A 20,706-nucleotide genomic window follows, 5' to 3' on the forward strand; every position below is an offset into this window, starting at 1 on the left:
CTGGTCACAACATTACACGGTTATAACATTACATCACCGCCATACAATCATCACAGTCATAACTAGAGTTGTTCCTGATACCTGGGCTATCGGCCTATACCGAGTACTGATCCGATACCTGGGTGTGTATACAGCTGTATATTCTACTAGCCCTGTATGATATAATTATTTTATGGTGTGCTTCAGACTTAACCCTGAATAAATACAGTGAGTGTGTGACACTGTCACACAAGAAATATCTTGTATCGCTCATTTTATAAATTTTATTGTGGTTTTATGTATATTTGAGTTTTAAATAGGTTTTACATGTTTTCTTAGCCATTTTATTCCTTTTGCTATTTTATGTGTTTATGTCTTTTATTTTGTTTGGCTGGAAACAAATGCTAGCATAAAAGGAAGCAGCAGAAGCACATTGTTAGCATATGCTAAAACTAATCCACTGCTGGATTGAGGAGTTTCTTTCATTGTGGACTTACCCTTCCAGACATCTTTTGTGGATTACACTATATTGTACATACACCGGATGACACTTTGAACGCTTGAACTTTTAGCACACTTGGACTTTTAGATTGTTTTAGGTTTGGTTTTTATATTCCTTTCTTTTAACAGTCTTAAGTTTTAGTGTGTTGTTTTAAGTACCTTGTGTTTGTAAATATACTTATTTAAGTTGATTACACTTGTTTGTCTCATCATTTTAACTCTTTTAACCTCACACAGTAAGATCTGACCCCTTTTATATATTTTGTGACTCAACCAATAGGGATGATTGTTACAAAAGAGCTAGAGTACTTTTATTTTTTTCTGAAATACATTTACCAGTAATATTATTTATTTTTCTTAAGTGAAAAATAGCTCCAAATGCAGCCACAAATCTAACACTGTAAACTGAAAGGGTATTTTAGTTTTAGAATATAACTGTATAAAAAATCTAGGAATATAAAACATATATGAACATAAGAAAATTATCTCTTTAAAACTTAAAAGTACAGAAACAATTTTGTTGAATAAAAGGCATTTCAGTTTTTAAACACAAAAGCAGAAAAAAGGTCTTTTAAAATCAATAAGTGCAGCCAGAATGTAGTGAAATGGTGTTGAATGATTAACTTGAGTAATAGAGCAGAGCTCATCCATCTCGGCCGTGGGACATATGGCTAGCGCGTTTTCATTTCTTCTTTGTTGCTCTAAACTAGTGCTGCAGAATTAATCGCATCGCAATCGCCATCGCAATGTCAGCCTGTGCGATTATATGACAGCAAAATGATGCAATTATATTAAATAAATAAATGTGTGGACTTGTTAACACGAACTTTCTGATAACAGTTTGATGATTTTCCTTGCTGTTTAAAGTGCCCATCTTATGACAGCTTTTCCACAAGTTAAATAGGTGTATAAGTTCCATAAAGCATGTTTCAAAAGTTGTTTGCTCGAAATAGCTTGTAGGAAAAGATTGTTACCCATCTCTAGGAGCCTCTGTTTCAGGGCATTTCAGATTGTGCCGTTTTGAGCTAGTCATTACATATTTATGAGCTGCTGCTCCTTTGATCACGCCCCACTACTAACGTCATGTGCGCGTACATAGTAATATCGTGAGCAGTACAGACCATACTGTGTTATTATTTTATATATAATTATTATTAACGGTTTATGTTGCCAACAGACAAATCAAGCAGAAAAGTATCACTAATAAGTACACTACAGGAGAAGAAACTCATGACACACAATGATTCCAGAGTCAATTGTGATGTAGGAGTTTCAACAATAAACTCGTTTTCCCTGGACAATGCTAACATATTCCCGTTATAAAACATTTTCAAATGCATTATTTTCGCAAATTACAGAAATTAAGACCCGGCGGGGGATGTATACTGCTTGTGGACCGCGTGCTAATTGCTAGAAGCTAGCGGGAGGTCCGGACCGTTACAGTTATTAGAGGCTCGGGGGTTAGACTCGTCAGAAAAGCCGGGGCAGTAAGGCCCGGTCTCGGTGTGTCAAACTCATCATGACACACAAAGATTCCAGCGTAAATTGTGATGTAGCAGTTTCAACAATAAACTCGTTTTCCCTGGACAATACTAACATATTCCCGTTATAAAACATTTTCAAACGCATTATTTTCGCAAATTACAGAAATTAAGACCCGGCGGGGGATGTATACTGCTTGTGGACCGCGTGCTAATTGCTCGGTTAGTTTGGCAAAACACTTTTAGTTTGGCAAAGCACTATTACTTAGTTCTTGTAGAATTTTAAAATAAAGCCGTTACATTTTTTTTAAACTTTCGAAACCACGCTGCAAACTATCTAGCCTGCAAAAATATCTATATAGCCTAACTTAAACAATTTTAACATCACTTTACATTTAAAAGGTATAATTTACGGGATTAGCATCAATGTATGATCTCTGTTTTGAGATATAGATGCTCTAATGTAGTATTTTGTGACAGAAGATGACAACATGCAAAATATAACGTGACTTCTTACCTTTTTTGTTGATACAACGCTCGCGAATCGAATCCAGTCTGTTTCAGATGTGTGAAAGATCCATGAAAGTCCAATAAAATACATTCAATGACCATTTTTGTCCACAAATGCGTATAATCCGTGAAATATAGATACATAGTGACCGTCTGTTATAGTCTGTTATAGTCTGTTGTTTACATCATATTTTGGTAACACACTGTATATAAGATTACTCCTGGTTCCAATAACCACGCGTTAAAACTTTGTTTTTAAAAGTAGGCCGGAGTATAATCCATAATATCCAGAGCCATATCCATGGCTCTGATAATATCCAAATTGCTGTTATTTCCGTGAGACATGATGACAGCACAGTGTATCAAGTGACTGCTCTCTCTGTGCTCTCTCTAGCTCTCTGGTGGGTGTAGACCTGCGAGTGGGGTGGTGGGCGGTAAAATTAAAACTGAATGTGACGAAGCGGTTTGTTATGTCACAACGGAGCTGAGTTTGAACTCGCGCAATCTGAGAATCAAGGCAGAGGACATTCAGAAACCTGTATCTCATTAAAAACAGCATGGATGGATTTTTTTCCAAGTTTGTAGGCATGTGGGAGCATCAGAGACACAAATTAACACCCCAAAACCCAGAAAAAGTGAGTTTTCATAATATGGGCACTTTAAAAAAAGAAAAGAAAAACGAACAAAAAAGGCAGTGCACGTGTGGCGTGCGTCGTCACTTGTGTGTGCGCAGCGTGGAAATACCAGAGCGAAGATGGATGCAGAGGAGATTGACAGTGATCTGGTAGCTAAAAAAAAACTCTACGTCTGTTGTTTGGCAGTATTTTGGATTTTATGATTACTGACACTGAGCAGTTGCTAGATCACGTGGCAATTCGAAAACATTTCTAGTTTTACAAATACACATTTGAGCATTATCACTAAACTGTGTGTGGATTTTCCTTAAAACCCATCAAGTTGACTCATGATACCATTTATTATAATCGCAACAGCACATCGCAATATTAGCATCAATAACCGCAATGGGAAAAATTACCCAAATCGTGCAGCCCTACTCTAAACAGTGGTTGCTTGTGGCAACTTCCTGTGTTTGTATTCAGAGCAGTGAAGAAGAAATGAGTTACGATTTGCAGCATTAGCTTTAGCGTTAGCTATAGCGGGCATAACTAGATCTTGTTTAAGAAAATGCTATCGGATATGTACATGGGTTCAAGTACTTGCCGAATGCATTTCCGATACTAGTATGGGAATCTAAACAACCCTAGTCATAAAATTACTGTACAACTATAAGATTGCAGTCAAAACATCACTTTAGTCAGATTTGACTTAAAGAACAAATGTAAGAGGTGTTTAGCAAACAAACTAATGATGAGGCCCTTGTTAAACAACGTGCAAGTTGTAATCCTGACAGAAGAACTGAATGAAGGTGGCTGTCTGAGTGTTGTGCAAAAGGGTAGAATTAGATCACACGTCCTCCCACTCCATATGCATGAGTTATGCCCTGTTCTGCAAATCAGATCTATTAGTAAACCAAACTGAATTGAGCTTGTGCACACACCTGCACATTCAAGAACTTGAGAACAAAAACACTTGGCTACATCTGAAAAGTTTGTAAGTCTGCTGCTGTTCTGTTAGTAGGTAACAGATTAGGATTTGTATACTAATTTTATAATGAATTAACTGAAAAAAGTTTTCTGAACTAATTAGTAGTGATAGACCAATATATTGGCCTTTCCGATAAATCGAGACGATTTTTGCGAGTTTTTATGTGTATCGGCATCGTCCGATACGTGGCTGCTGTGTTCGCCGATTTTTTTCTGGTATTATTTACAGACAGAGTGCTGGAAGCCGCAAGCGATTGCAGTTCATGGTTCCATAGCACTCTCACCTGTTTTTACTTTTTGTTAAATATCGTTTTTTAAGTTCAATAAATGTAACTTGTAACATTTGGCATCATCGTGTCATTTTTATGATTTATATTGAGTGAGCAAAAGCAGTTCCGGCTCCAAATATTGGCAGCCTGTATCGGTCATCAACTAAGGCAGATGAAACAAAAAAAAAACCCATATCGGTCAATACCTACTAATTAGCCAACCCAGTATCATTAAATTACGTACCTATAGTCACCCAAACCCATCTCTAACCCTAATGCAAGGCCACAATAGTTTAAAAATCATAAAATAAAATAAAAATAAGTCATGAAAAAATGTTGAAACCGATACTTAAAGTGACGTCCCAGCGCAAACACCAAATCTAATCCTAAACCGAAGCGTCAATGATTTGAAAATAGTTGAGTAACAAATATATAACAGTGACACGTAAAGAGAAATGCGTGACATGTTCACTCAAAAAGGCAGAAAAACGTGTCAATGTCATGGAAAAGACTCACAAATTTACGTAACTATAGGTACATAATTGCGTGATACAGGGTTGTGTATGTTTATATTTATGTCTGGATCTGAACTGGTATTTTCAAAGCTTTCAAATCCTCTCAGAGAGCTCCCAATTTAGCTTTTTCTAAATAGAAATCTCAGACCTAATACACGCACACAAACACACACATACGCACGCACGCACACACACACACACACACACACACACACACGCACACGTATTTTTATAAACTGATTTTTTCAGCTTTGTTTAAAGAAAATCTCGTTCACACAAGCACGGTTTACAGAAAATCTTGGTCCACATGAAAATGCAAAAACATGCTATGAAGTGCTGCCAATACCGTGCCAAACCAACAGGCAGTGTTATAACCCTAACCACAAATCCATTTTGGCCAATCAGAAGCCTAAAAAAAGTTATTACCGGTTCAGATAGGCTAACAATATGCCGCATAGAGGAAGGGGAGAGTCATGTTATAAGCCCTGTTAGCACAGTTATTAGCAACAATATTTGGGCTACGTCCACCATTGCACATGTAAACAAAGTAGATAGCAAAGCACAATGTGACATCACAAGACAAAATCTCAGGTTCCACAATGAATCTGGAGTTTCTGAAAATCTTCACCCTAGCAGGAGATTTTTAAAAAGTTTGGTTTCAGTCACCTGATACTGCGTTTGTGTGTGGAAGAACGGCCAAATGGCATAGACAAAGCTATACGGTTTTGAAAATAACCGTGTTCGTGTGGACAGGGCCTTAAGAGTGATTCAGAACCAATCTGAGAGCAACACTGAGCGAGGATAGACAAGAAAACTTTTATCTTAGTGTGGAGGCATGGCTGACCCCGTTGCTAGGTACTGTATGACAAGAGCCCTTTAGTAGCAGAATCGTGTCAACTCTGTTTACTCCAATGGAAGAGGTTTTTTTACAGCAATGGTAATTAGTACATTTAGGGCATGTAAGTAGAAAACAGGTGAAGCTAGGACAGGCTGAGGATAACAACACATAACAAACCACAAACAACCTTAAGTTTTAATGGTAAATTTTGTTTTCTTAATGTAGATTCATTCATAGTAAGTAGAAATACAGGCTATTAAACACAATGACGGTATATAGTGCATATTTATGCTTTACACATATGGATGTAGTGTTTTTGGCACTGTGATTCTGCTGGTTAATTAAATTAAATGCAATAAATTAATCTATTAATAACTAATACAATTTTTATTATTATGTTCAGGCCAGGGATTAATAATAATTGAAAGAAATGAATATAGCATCTCCCATTTAATGTTGAAATTAACAACAAAAGGAAATCAACACTGAGCCAGTGGTATTTTAAAATTTCAAATAAATTAAATGAAGAAATGCCAGTCATGAGTCTATTTTTTATTCTTGATATTTGTATATTTATAAGTCAAACAGGCACAAGATAAACAGAACACAGTGAAACATATTAGCCTACTGAGGCACATACTAGCAGTTTACTACAATAATATTCTCATATTAGTGGATTTTATTTGTCAAAAAACATTGTTGATAGAACTACATAAAATACTACCTACACATATTCGTGGTATATAAATATTGTATATCAATGCATTTCATGACTATTAATTGAGAAAATTACAGCTCTTTGCCTCTAACTTGATGTATTTCAAATGACTCACTATGAGCTTCCAGGAACTAAATGAAGCCTCCATGAATCATCGCTGTCAGAACTCTCTTTTTAAAGGGCTCTAGGTATTTTTTTAAATATGGCTTAATATTTTACATTTGCTTTCAAAATAAACAAAGTCTATTTTTATGATTTTATTATACTTATTTATTGCTGAATGATACTGTAATTACTAGAAATTTCAAGTTAAATCTACTCTTGTTTTAGTTTACATTACTTAAATTTTTTAGGGCAACAACTTTGTAGTAAATTGTAGTAAATGTACAAATTTTCTTAGAAGTTTGTCACTATAGGAGCAACTTTTTGCACTAAGAATTATCATGAATACGTGCCCTGGTCTCTTTCCTAAATTTCAGAGAGAAAGCAACAGAGAAGTGATTCTGACCTACATCTGCACAGAGCTCGGAGACATGTGCTGATTAACAGGACGTCTTCGTGTTATTCAAAAGCTCTCCAAGATTGTGATCTATTTGTCCATGTGTTAGGAAATAGTTCTTTAGGAATAGTTTTGTAATAATTTGTCATCATTTCTTTTGTGAAATAAAATATCCAAGCTACTCTTTCCATATAACAAAAGTTACACGTCAATACACCTTTATTTAGGTTCTTCTGTCAGGATTATTGCTTGCATTTTTTCTAACAGCCTACAGTATTACTTCCTATTATTCAATCACAATCTTTCACTCACACTCTTTTGTTAATTTTTGAAATATAAACAATCAATCATCTCATAAATTCAAACTTTCAGCTTCACAATCAGTCATGTGATATGCAAGAACCAAGGGTGTTTGGAGTCAATGACGTCAAAAGTGGCAAGATGTGCCTTTACGTAAAATTAATTTAACATGACTAATTGAGGCATGAAAGTAAATAGAAAATGATGCTTACATTTTGATCTGTTACTCACACAGCTCAATAATACTTGGAACTATTTTATGATGCTTTTGTGGTGCTTTTCTGTTCTCACTTTTGTTGAACAGATGTTTGGTTTGTGTATAGCTAGCATGAAAGAAAAAATAAAACAGGAACAAAACACAGCTGTGTCTTAGAGTTTAAAACTCAGTTAGTATAGTGGTGCTACCATTACTTGCAGCCTTATTGTATCAAGAGCCTTTATACTGACATTGGCACACTATACTGTTCTTGTTTGAAAAGGATCAACAGAAGACATCTGCTGGAGTAGATATGATCTGCAGTGGAAACACTTTACACTTAATTACAGCGTCGAGTGAGTTTCCAAAATATAATTAAAGAGAGAAAGTCTGATGAAGAACAGGCCCGTCTCTGAACAAACCTTACAGGGCTTGTTGAACATTTTGCATTACATACTTGCATTTGGCAAAAGCTTTCTCCAAACTGACTTACTGTGTATTCAAGGATACATTCATATCCGTATGTGACAATTAAATCCAAGGCTCAATAGTAAAACACATGGTTTTCTTTCTAACAGGGCCGCAATAGACGTTGAGGTGTCATCTCAATAATCTCAATAATAAAAAGCTTTTATATTTTTAATATATATTAATATAGCCCTGAATGTTTTGGTCCCCATAATTTTTTAAGATGTAAATATGCCGTTGCTTTCTAATCCACCTTATTTTCGAACACGGAAGTAAGTGATGTGACGTATTTTCTTTTTGTTGTGTGAGACTTCTGATAGAAAACAGTGTCGTGGAAGCACACACAAAACATGATTAAAACCGGTTATGGTAAATATTTACTACACCCACCATGTATAAACCAGTGAGAGGATGAAATGAAGAAGTGGCCTGATGCATCATATGAAGAGATATTTAATTATTTTGTGTTGTTGCTCAGAGTTGACCGGTCTTCAATGCACAACTATAAAAGCATAGAGGCATACAGTACATGTACAGTGGAAAAGTCAGTCGAATATTGTGACCAAGAATTCGTGTTTTTATCTTTTAACTATTAAAATAGTTTTGGGGCCTTTTAGGGGGGTACGAGATCACTTGGTTTGTTCATATACACTGAACAGCTCCAAGAGCGTTTGGAGGGCTCAAACGAACTAGGTGTGAAAACACCACCCTTTATAAATGGCATTTTTTAATTGACTACTACATGAATGTGGTGCTTCCTCCTGACAGCAGCCGTATCTTTCTCATTCAACACATTATGAGTTATTTGACAAGTACAAACCACAACAAACATTAATTACATTATAATTTATTCAGTTATATTTTAGTTTTGTGTTAAATATGCATGTGTATTATATTAAATTGCTTCATACGCACTAAAGGGAGACATGACCTGGTAATTTAGGACAAGGACATTATTTGCTTTTTCATTTAAGGATCAATGACGTGACATTAATTATTTTGTGTCTGTATGGTTTAATTAAATATAAAAAGGGTTAAAATTTCAAAATAAATTAGCAGATTACTTGCATACATTCTCTTTTTTGAGGACCAAGTCTAAAATTTCTGGTTTTATTTCATTTTGAAAGAATATTTGAAGGAAAATTGCAAAAATGCTGTCAATGTGGTGTAACTGGTCTGTGTCAATTGGTGTAGCTAGTATTTTTTTAATGAAATTTTAAATATTTTCATAAAAATGTTAAATAAAATATAATCATAGTTTAGTGTAATATGATTATTATTTTTTACATTATTTGTCAAAGATTATTTAGAAAACAGAGCTGTTTTCAGCATATGTCAGAATTTACATTTAGAAATAACTAACAAAATTATATTTTAAAATGATTTTTTAATTGATGATTACGCTTGCATACCATCGATGTGGATAAAATATTTCTCATCCTTTGGCACAAATTTCAGGTCCATTCAGTCTTAACTTTCATAAAAATGGTGCAAATGTAATTACCTGATGCATGCTTTTAAAACAAGTTTTTTTAAAATATGTTTGAATTTCTCATCTTAACAACCCGTTTTTGTCACTGACCCTTAAAACATAACAAAAATACGTGCAAAACATTAAGAACTATTATAAACATGACCAAATAAGCAGTTTATGTTGTATGTATTACTGTAATCTGTTTTGAAAAAAAAAATTTAGTAATACATAATAGCAGAATAAATAAACCAGCTAAATCAGCATAATACAAGTTGTTTTTGAACAATTGCTGTATGTATTGTTTACAGGCAGTGTCTATGAAAGGTTTTACTGGATGAATGTGTGGATACAGATAATGGGTGCATGTGCGCCACATACACATTCAGCTCTGGTGTGTGGATTATGGTTAAAACAAATGTTTTGTAGAGATTTACTGCATTAGATTTACCAGCTATCATGGCAACCCCTAACTGCACAAATTATGCCGGTCTTCCTGGATTTCATAATTAACATTAACTAGCCAGTCAAAACGACACACTCGTGTCCCTCGCAATATGACTATCATTAGCATTAGTGGCTCACCGGAAGTCTTACACAAAAAAGCTAAAAGATGGCGGACACCACATTTACGTCAAAAATAAGGTGGATAGAGATTAATGGGAGATTTCTATAAACTAGTCTGATCTAGCAAGAATCCTCTTTCCCACTGTGCTTATACTATTTTGATTAAATGATCTTTCTATTTTATTTTTCCTTGATGCTTCACTTTAGAAGAACACTACAACGCTAACCTACATTACTCTTGAGTTTATAATCTTAAGGGAGTTGTGTGTTACTTTACTGGTGAGTCATGTAGTTTGGTGAAATGATGTTTGCTAAATTCCACCTATATAATTTATGATCACTGAGCTGCACGTTTTCCTAACAGAGTTTTAGGTGATGAGCCTCATTCCCCATATAATTGCCTACACATTGCAAGTCTCCTCACTATTCAAACTTAAAACTAAATGCTATATGACACAAATTAAAATCCTTAGTATATTGACACTGATTGTCTGAAAATGTGCTTATAGCAACAGCTAGTTAGATTGAACAACTAGTTCGTTTAATTAATGCCTAAAATTGCTTTTCATTGTTATACCTATATATAGCTCTGGAAAACACGGTTTATAAATAAACTTGTCTTGCATTATTAATATTGTCATTCACATGAAAGCTATATGCATCTCTTAGAAAGGAGCTCGCTTATGCTTATTGGTATAACATATTATAGCCAACATACAATCTTCATCTCATTTTCAGAGCATTTAATTGAAAACTGTTCATTATTTTCAGAGAAGCATAAACTTCCACATCCAAATGAACATGCAAATAAACTAATTGAATGTGACAATGTGCAGTAATGAACAGTAAGCTGCAGTACAGTACAGGTTTCTGTGCTTCATAAACATGAAAACGCTTTATGTCACATGTGACAAAGAAACATTGTGTTTAATAAAGACACAGCGATGAACGCGCATTCAGATCCCATTATTCGTGGTTAGTTTTTTCTACATTGAATGATAATTGCGTCAAATCGTTTGAGTTATAAACCTTCTGCACAAAAGGTCAAATGCACAAACAATTTGTGCTTAAATACACCAAAACATCGCCCAGACATCATAAAATCAAAAACTGACATTTAGATCAAAGCTACATTTACTAACTTATATAAAAGAAGGGGTTTGCGAAAAGAAAACCCACCTTTTGTAACCTCTCGTCGATATCTCCAGATTTAATCGCGTTTTTCCTTCATCGTTTTCCCTTCATCGTTTTCCCGTTATCTCCACAGAGTTTTGGCGATATTTTATTCCCTCAGCTCTGATGAACGGAAACAATAAGGCTAAAGGAAAAGCAGCATGAGCACATGCAGTCATGAGAAGACGACACGGGTATGATGATGATGTTTCCCTCATTCACAGCTCAATGCCAGGAGGAGATGTGTGAATGAATGACAGCATCAGATGAGGAGACTGCGATCAGATCCCCCTTTCTTCTCTCTCTCTTTCTCACTGTAAAAAGAGTGCATGCTGGGAGGGAGTGGGCGGAGCATTCTCGAGCGTGAGCGCGTGTTTGTGGCTGCTGTACATCACCTCATGAAAAATTGGGGCAAAAACAAAAAGTGATGCGTTTATAATTTATGTAAGTGTAGTTGTAATTTGTATTTGCCATGTACATATGTCAGTTACGAAATGTACATTGACATGCTTTGTGTAAGGCCTAGGCAGTCTACAGCAGTGTTCAACATAATATTCTACTAATAAAAGAACAAGACAGGAAAAGAAAAAAATAAGGATAAGACGCAAGTAAATAAAATAAAGAAGAATTAAATAATAAAATATAAAAATATGTAGTATTTACAATAAAAGAAAAATGTACAGTAGCCCTACCATAAAAAATTACAGTAATAAAGAGCGAAGAAGGAACGTGCGATATGTAAGGAATAATTGACAACGTGCATTTGAATTATAAAAAAATAATGCACACCCAAAGTGCATCGCGGGTCCAGAGTCAATTATTCCTCTTATACCACAATTACTACAGACATTGCTCTGGTGGTTATTTTAAGATAGGTCAGGTGTGTGTTTATTGAAAAATAATCCATACCTGTGGAACATTATCAACCAATCAGAATAAAGCATTCAACCGCCCCGTGGTATAATGTAAAATATTACAATTTATTGAAAGTGCAGGTGTTTGGATCTGTAGGAATTTGCTTGAGGTTATAATAATTGTATATACACTCACCTAAAGGATTATTAGGAACACCTGTTCAATTTCTCATTAATGCAATTATCTAATCAACCAATCACATGGCAGTTGCTTCAATACATTTAGGGGTGTGGTCCTGGTCAAGACAATCTCCTGAACTCCAAACTGAATGTCTGAATGGGAAAGAAAGGTGATTTAAGCAATTTTGAGCGTGCCATGGTTGTTGGCGACAGACGGCCGGTCTGAATATTTCACAATCTGCTCAGTTACTGGGATTTTCACGCACAACCATTTCTAGGGTTTACAAAGAATAGTGTGAAAACATCCAGTATGCGGAAGTCCTGTGAGCAAAAATGCCTTGTTGATGCTAAAGGGTCAGAGGAGAATGGGCAGACTGATTTAAGCTGATAGAAGAGTAACTTTGACTGAAATAACCACTCGTTACAACCGATGTATGAAGCAAAGCATTTGTGAAGCCACAACACGCACGACCTTGAGGCGGGTGAGCTAGACCAGCAGAAGACCCCACCGGGTACCGCTCACCTCCACTACAAATATGAAAAAAAGAGGCTACAATTTGCACGAGCTCAACAAAATTGGACAGTTGAAGACTGGAAAAAATGTTGCCTGGTCTAATGAGTCTGGATTTCTGTTGAGACATTCAGATGGTAGAGTCAGAATTTGGCGTAAACAGAATGAGAACATGGATCCATAATGCATTGTTACCACTGTGCAGGCTGGTGGTGGTGGTGTAATGGTGTGGGGGATGTTTTCTTGGCACACTTTAGGCCCATTAGTGCCAATTGGGCATCGTTTAAATGCCACGGCCTACCTGAGCATTGTTTCTGAACATGTTTGATATGAATTTTATTGAAAGGATAGCCCCTTGAGATGTGGCATCTCATTTTCAAGGGGGTCCCAAAAACATAAACAAATAATACAACACAAAACACAACCACATTACAAAACAAACACAAAATGCTCAACATGTCCCCCACACCCTCATACCATAGTTGAAATACAAAATCTCAGCATCATAAATCAATAACATCAACAGAAGACAAAATTTAAAGCAAAACAAAAAGAAAACAATAATAGTAATAATAAACCAATCAAAAACATGAACAAGTTATTTTAAGATAAGAAAATAATAAAATCCTGAAGCGGTTAAGAGAGGTAGTAGATCTCAAAGAAACAGGAAGATTATTCCAGTCAAAAGGAGCTTTATACTGAAATGACCTGCGTCCGACCTCAGTAAAGATTTTAGGAACAAGAAAGTAAGGATATTGCATATGTCTAAGTGAATAAGAAGACCCATATAGAATCAGGAATTGTTTCAAATAAGATGGACAAACAGAATAAACACATTTAAAAATGAACAAAAACCAATGAAATTGTCTTCTTGATTTAGGATGTAACCAATTAAGCAATTCATACATATAACAGTGATGGGTACGATACGGACACCTTAACACAAATCTACACAAGGAATTATAGACAACATTAAGAGGCTTTAGGTAAATATCATAGGTATTTTGATAAACAATATCAGCATAATCAATAAGGGGTAATATTAACTGAGAGACAATTCTTTTCCTTACTTAAAATGTAAAACAATTGATTGAACGATAAAGTAAACGAAGACAATAATATATTCTACTAACCACATAATCAATATGGGGCTTAAAAGTAAGTTCAGAATCAAGCCAAAGGCCAAGGTATTTAAATGAATCGACTTTATCAAGAGTTAAGCCATCTTCAAAGATAATGTTCAAATCCAAAGAAGAAGAATGACAACGACGTGTCCCAAACATCATACAACAGGATTTCTTCTTATTAAGTATAAGACCATTATTATGAAACCATTTTTGAACCAAATTTAAATCAGATTGTAAATAATTAACATGTCCATCCCTTTATGACCACCATGTACTCATACTCTGATGGCTACTTCCAGCAGGATAATGCACCATGTCACAAAGCTCGAATCATTTCAAATTGGTTTCTTGAACATGACAATGAGTTCACTGTAATAAAATGGTCCCCACAGTCACCAGATCTCAACCTAATAGAGCATCTTTGGGATGTGGTGGAATGGGAGCTTTATGCCCTGGATGAGCATCCCACAAATCTCCATCAACTGCAAGATGCTATCCTATCAATATGGACCAACATTTCTAAAGAATGCTTTCAGCACCTTGTTGAATTAATGCCACATAGAATTAAGGCAGTTCTGAAGGCAAAAGAGGGTCAAACACAGTATTAGTATGGTGTTCCTAATAATCCTTTAGGTGAGTGTACATAGTGTAAACACTAGAAGTCATAGGTAACTAATTACGTGGACAATTGCACTGCTTCATGTTCAATGAAAAAAATTGGTTATTATATTTATTGGTTATTCCTAACCCCAAAATAGCTGGAAGAAATCTGAAAAAAGACAAACCAAAGCTCAGGTCTTATGAGGATAATACCAACAGAACGACTAACTATTTCATCAATTTCAAAATGTTTATTTAAGCAGAAGCATTTTACAGCATCTATTTTTTATGTTTACAGGCTACACTGACTATTCCCTTAAAATTCAACACAATTTTTACAAGATGTAAAGTGAGTCTTTAGCTGCATCAGTACTACAATGTTCTAACAAACATTTTTGGAAAAGCTTTTGGAAAATTAACCAGTCAGTTTGTGGCTGTGGGCAAGGCTTTGTTTGTGTGACATCACATTAACAAGAGAATCAAAACGGCATATCTAATGAGACTTGGTTTAATGGGGACTATTAAAAAGAGGGGGTAGATTTATTACATTGTAGGGTTGTTGTGTTCACACTCTGCCAACACGTGTGTCCAATCAGCTTGTAAAAGTGTATTTTACATAATAGGTGCCCTTTAATATTACAATAGGAACAAATGGGTGGTATGTTTACATACAGAATGGCTTTAGCCATTTGAATGATGTCACTCCCTACCATCTGTCACGTGATAGATTTTCCCAGCTAAAACAAACTCATCCCTATATGCCTTTCCATCCAGTCCCATGAGAATAGAGTTGAACCCAAAATAAACATAGCTACTTTTCCTAGTAAGAGCAACATTTGAAATGGCTTGAAGTGAAAATTATTATAACGTTAACTTACAACAGTGAATTTCATAGTGTTTAGCCTTGTGGACACAACAGTGACATAAAAATACTAAACTTAAAAAATTCCATTAAAAGATTGATTGTATTTTCTATAATAAGGGGCTAGAATCATACGTTTAAACTCTGTCTGTTTGAGTCTCAAAGGGTCATTACAATCCAGATATTTCAAGGCACACAGTTTATCATCATATCCTATGCATTTATTTGTGCACAATACGTTTCATTCATTGTTTAAGGTAAAATAATACATAAACATTAGGTTTGGTTTCATTTGACATACAGATACACACATAGTGCTTTGGTATACTGCAGTAAGACAAGAAAAATTCAAGTAAACCAATGCGATTTCCCTTTCAAACAGTAAGCTACATATAGGAGAAGACATACAGTCTTAATACAGTACAGTATAATATATTGTACAATGATACTATAATATTCCAGAATATTCTTCACAACACAGTGTTTGTTTCCTGGTGAGAATCACGGCTGTCGTTCCTTATCTGCAAGTCTCTTTGCCTTGTTCTGCAAGTAACGTGCTTTACCTTCTTCAAAACGCTTCTGCTCCTCCTCACCGTTCAACTTCAGAAAAAAAATGACCCATTTACAACCAAAACAGATACAATGACGTTAAATCACATGCTGGGATGTTTAAAAAGTTTATCTCCAATAAAGTGCTCAGTAGATTCTCAGAAATTCTTCTCTCACATACACACACCTGCGTGTGAAACACCTGTCAACTTCAGTGTGGGTTTATAAGTCTGTGTATTCACCTTCACAACAACACTGTAGAGTGAATACCACAGCACAAAAACTTCACAAATGAATCATGTTAATTAGTTCACAAGAGAACGTGACTGCAGGAAACATTTCAACACATTGTAATGTGTCAGTCTGAATGAAAAGCAGTGTTGTTGGGTTTGGGAAAGACTTGTGATACAACAGCCATCTGAAATGTGTCTGCGTGTAAGAGCGGGACATTATAAACCTAACTTTATCAGTCACGTCCCTGGGGGGGTTTACCTTGGGAAGGTCTGCATTTGATAGGTTAACATTGTGGATAATTATATGGACTCATGTGGCATACACAACAAACACGAATTCAACGATTTGCATGCACGAGTAGATTACATGAAAAGTCAAAGCAAAGACGCGAATAGATGCGAACTCACGCTGGACGATGCGAATGCTGCGAAATCATGCGCTGTTCGCCTAAAAGGCGTCTTCATGCAAATTGAAAATTTTCAACTCAAGCGAAAAATTTGCATGACACGAAGTTAAATCTCACGAGTAATCTGGAACAAGGAACACGATTGGTGTGTACGCAGCATTATGTTCAAGGACAAACAACATATACATAGAAATGATAGGAGGTGTCCTCTGCTTTTAACTGAAGCTGGATTTCCATAGAAACGTGTAGCAAATCTTTTCAAAATGAGCAAAAAAAGAAAAACAAACAAATGCGAATTAGGTGCATTTCCATCAAGTTGTTTGAGTGAATGACGGTGGTATTGGTAACCTAGTAACCAATAGTAAATTAAACAAGGCAAGCTTAGAAAATGGTTATGATTGGTTAAGTTATACATTTACTACTAGCAGTGCAACTTGAATTGACAGACAGACAGATGATGTCAAAGTACCGCGAGAGCTATTCAGAAATCTTATGGAGTAGTTTAATTTCGACTCGCTCTCGCGGTACTTTGACGTCATCTGTCTGTCAGTTCTTGCAGCGCAGCATAAAGTCAAACACACAAAAAGTCACACAGAGATCATTGAATTCGTTATTTAATTGGCTACATGTTTTGTCTATCAACAGTTTCCATGAAGTCATTGGCTGATGGAGGAACGAGCAAGCAATTGGTTACATCCCTAAAGGACGTCACATTTTTCGACGGCGCTGTTTGGATTATCGATTATACTACCTCCCTATTTTAAATATAAACTTTGAAGGCAGGTTCATGTGTTTACCGGAACCTAAAGTGTAATCTCATATACAGTGTTACGATGTAAATAGTCCTCAGATTGTATATTATATTCTACTACCAGACGTTCATGCGAAATCTGATGTAAACAATAGACTATGTAAGCAATAAGGTACGAGAGGCTGTGCTGTATCGTGAATAAGTAACGGCTGAAGGGCGTTGTTAGGCACGACGCGAAGCCGTTACTTATTCACGATACAGCACTTGCCTCGAGTACCTTATTGCTTTTATAAAACAGTTACTACACAATATTAAAGTTAAAAAAATATTAGTGCAACTTTCATGAAGATAAATCAATAAAAGCATTCCTTCTGCTAAAAAAAATAGTCCCTGACTGCTAACAATAACATGAAAGCTCAAATAAAAACAACAAACTGTTCTCAAACTTTGTCTCATTATATGTTTATGTGTTGCTAAGGGTGTTGCTAAGGGCGCAGTGATATTAAATAGAACTGTTGGGTGAAGCGGTCATAGCAGTGTTTTATCGTGAATAAAGCACACCTATTGACCAATCAGAATCAAGGATTGGAACTAACCGTTTTATAAATATCTATATTTCACGGATAATATGCATTTGTGGACAAAAATGGTCATTGGATGATTCACACATCTGAAACAGACTGGATTCGACTTGTGATCAACACAAAGGTAAAAAGTCCTGTTTATTTTTGCATGTTGTCATAAAATCCTACATATGATGCTAGAACATCTGAATCTCAAAACGGCTTTACAGGGGGTATGGCTTAGCGAAATGAGATGTAAATGAGCCCTATTGTCACTTCCAGCAGGAGAAAGGTGTAACTTTAGAGGCTAATTTATCCGCTTTGGCTTTTTTTGAGTTCCTACATTCAAATGGTCACAACTTCTCCAAATATTATCAGATTTACAATTTTAATTCGAAATGTGTCTTTTCCGTTACTGGTTTCTTATGCGATACTTCAAAATGTGCATAAAATCAGTGTGATGGAAACCCAGCTTGAGATTCTAAAACCTCAACCTGTCCATACAGCACCAATTTTTGATAAGTTTGAGTTGCATACAATTCTTGCAAGCGTTTTGGGAAATATTTTGGAGCCTTGATGCAACTCTTGTTAGACGTTAGACTTCTCATCTCGTAGCTGTACTACACCACAGCTATTCTATAGGTCACCACCAGCTAGTCATGCGCTTCAGTGGCAGATGGCGGCCGACCTTAGGGAAAAAACTTGACTGAAGCAGCCCAGCTGATGGAAGCACAGATGACAATCATAAATATAAATGCATATACACAGAAATGTTATATAAGCCCAGTGAATCCATTCAATACTACAGGATTGCTGATGCTAAGGCTAAGAAATATGAATTGCATGTTTGGTCATGCAGTTTAATGGAGAACGTGCAATTGTTGCAAGCATTAAAAACAAATCAAAACTGGGATGCAGTTTAAAGTAGATGCACAGTGCTGAGTAAATTATTGCTATTATTCAATGTAAAAAAATTCAATAAACAATCGTGCCATTTAAATCTGCTAATGAAGGTTGTAACTTTCAACTAAATATAATAATAATAATAATAATAATAATCTGCGTGATGCTATTTAATAAAATTATACAATGTAACCCATTTAATCAGAAGTCTCTGCAAGTTCATTTGTGAAGTTACGAATGACAAAAATGCATCTGAAACAATAGAGCAAAGTGAAAAATATCTCCTCACAGTTCCTTCATTATACTGTATACACCTGCATACCAAACAAATATATACTGTAAATCAACTAAGGTCATGCATTGGTCAAAAGCTGTGCTTTAGTCATATTGAAACACAGCTCTTACCTCTTCATCAAGCTACTACCCAGCACCCATAGCTGATGGTTATTTATGTCGCATAGCAACGTTCTGTTACTGTTTAATGTGACGGACTACTGTATATCTTAAATTCAAAAAAACATTATGTCCTTATTGTTTTTACCACATTAAAATACACATGTAAAATACTACGGCCCTTGAGGCTGTCATTATGTGAACTCTGTGCTTCTCTTGCAAACATCTCTTTGTTATTTCTATCGGAGAACAACATCATGTGACCTTGAAGGAAGTCCTGGCTGTGACTGCCCTGTCGCTCAAGGCTCATGATGAAAGACATCAGGCCATGTTAGCAGCGCTCGTCTTGAACAAATGAAATGAAGCTGGAGGGGAATACAGTTCTTCAGTTAGTGATGGGCAGAGAGCCACATCTAGTTATTCATCTTTATATTATTTATATTATCAACCCACATTCACTTATAATTAAAGTTAAATACAAAACAAGAATTTTAAAGCAGCTCTTTTCCAGCTCAAATTGACCATTTCTGTAAAGGAAAAACAGAAAAGCCCACATGTGATATTGATACATGTCTAAAGGCAAACTGTTGTGTTGTCTGAGGAACAAAACCTCAGCTGCACCTTTTAAATCTCAGTTTCAACCATTTTGCATTCAGAAATGAGCCTCTTTCACACAGTAATTTCAGTAAATTACCATCAATTTACCAGAATGACTTTACCAGTAAATACAAAAATGTGCTGTTTACACACGCAACAACATTTTGTCCTTTTACAAGTAATTCACGATTTCGCATTAACATGTAATCGATAGGGAATGAGAAAAAGCATATTTGGCGTGCTGTCCGAGGGAAGGTCTCTGAACTCTAAATTTTAGCCCGAACCCAGAGTCCCTCTTTAACTGTCCATATTTTTGTTGTTTTCACTTCTGTGGCAAACACTGACAATCGTGCATTACAATTCATAACATCTATTAACTTCAGACTGAGTTGTAGGGGAACCTGTCGCAACCTGGGTCCAGAACAGCAGTAATGTTTACACCAGTGGTCTCCAACATTTAAACAAGGTTGTTGTAATATTTTAAACAATGATAAAACATATCAACAAGTAAAAATAAAATAAAATCAACAAGTAAAACAAAATAGTTGGAGACCTCTTGTTTAGACACTAGGCTTCACAGAGGATGTGCAAAGGACGTGGACCATGGGTGAACTGGCCATCTGGCATATACCGGGCATTTTCCTGGTGGGCCGCGGAGCTATTTGGGCCGACAGTCCCGAGTCCAACACTTTTTTAATCTATATATTATTGTTTTTGAACAGCCCATAAATCCAAATTGATCAGCGGCCCAATTGACATTGGGCTGGCCCAATCAAATCGTTAAGCACCAACCCCTTTCACTGCGGTCCTGCCGGCGTAATGCATTTAACAAAAAAATAGCGCAAGAGTAACTACCGGCCCTTGACACACGATCTGTGGCCCATAGGCTATTTTTTCTTCCCTGACGTAGTTACAGCGTCAAAATGTTGACAAATCAAAATGAAAGGCGGCGTGAGTTTCTGTTCACAGAAGCCATCGTAAACGACTCCCAACCAATTGAATTACATAGCCAAGATTTTTAATCAATCAAATGAATGAAATTGAGTTTTTCTTAAGACAAACATGAATTCTGGCCAATCACATTACA

At 35.8% G+C, this 20,706-nt stretch overlaps 2 protein-coding genes across 6 annotated transcripts in view; both read right to left on the reverse strand.

The window, feature by feature from the left end:
- gpr153 (G protein-coupled receptor 153) overlaps positions 1–11,394 on the reverse strand; it is a 42,723-nt gene extending 31,329 nt beyond the window's left edge. Inside the window, exon 1 of the mRNA XM_055168227.2 lies at positions 11,096–11,394. The gene's annotated coding sequence lies outside the window, so the exon portion shown is untranslated. The remainder of the gene's footprint in view (positions 1–11,095) is intronic.
- Positions 11,395–15,422: 4,028 nt separating this feature from the next.
- acot7 (acyl-CoA thioesterase 7) overlaps positions 15,423–20,706 on the reverse strand; it is a 79,810-nt gene continuing 74,526 nt past the window's right edge. For all 5 annotated transcript variants that reach the window (XM_073867439.1, XM_073867440.1, XM_073867436.1 and 2 more), the window contains one exon: positions 15,423–15,819. In XM_073867439.1, coding sequence (XP_073723540.1) covers positions 15,725–15,819 — 95 coding nt within the window. In that variant the 3' untranslated portion in view covers positions 15,423–15,724. The remainder of the gene's footprint in view (positions 15,820–20,706) is intronic.

Source organism: Misgurnus anguillicaudatus, chromosome 5 (genome assembly GCF_027580225.2).
Source record: "Misgurnus anguillicaudatus chromosome 5, ASM2758022v2, whole genome shotgun sequence".
NCBI classification, from domain to species: domain Eukaryota; kingdom Metazoa; phylum Chordata; class Actinopteri; order Cypriniformes; family Cobitidae; genus Misgurnus; species Misgurnus anguillicaudatus.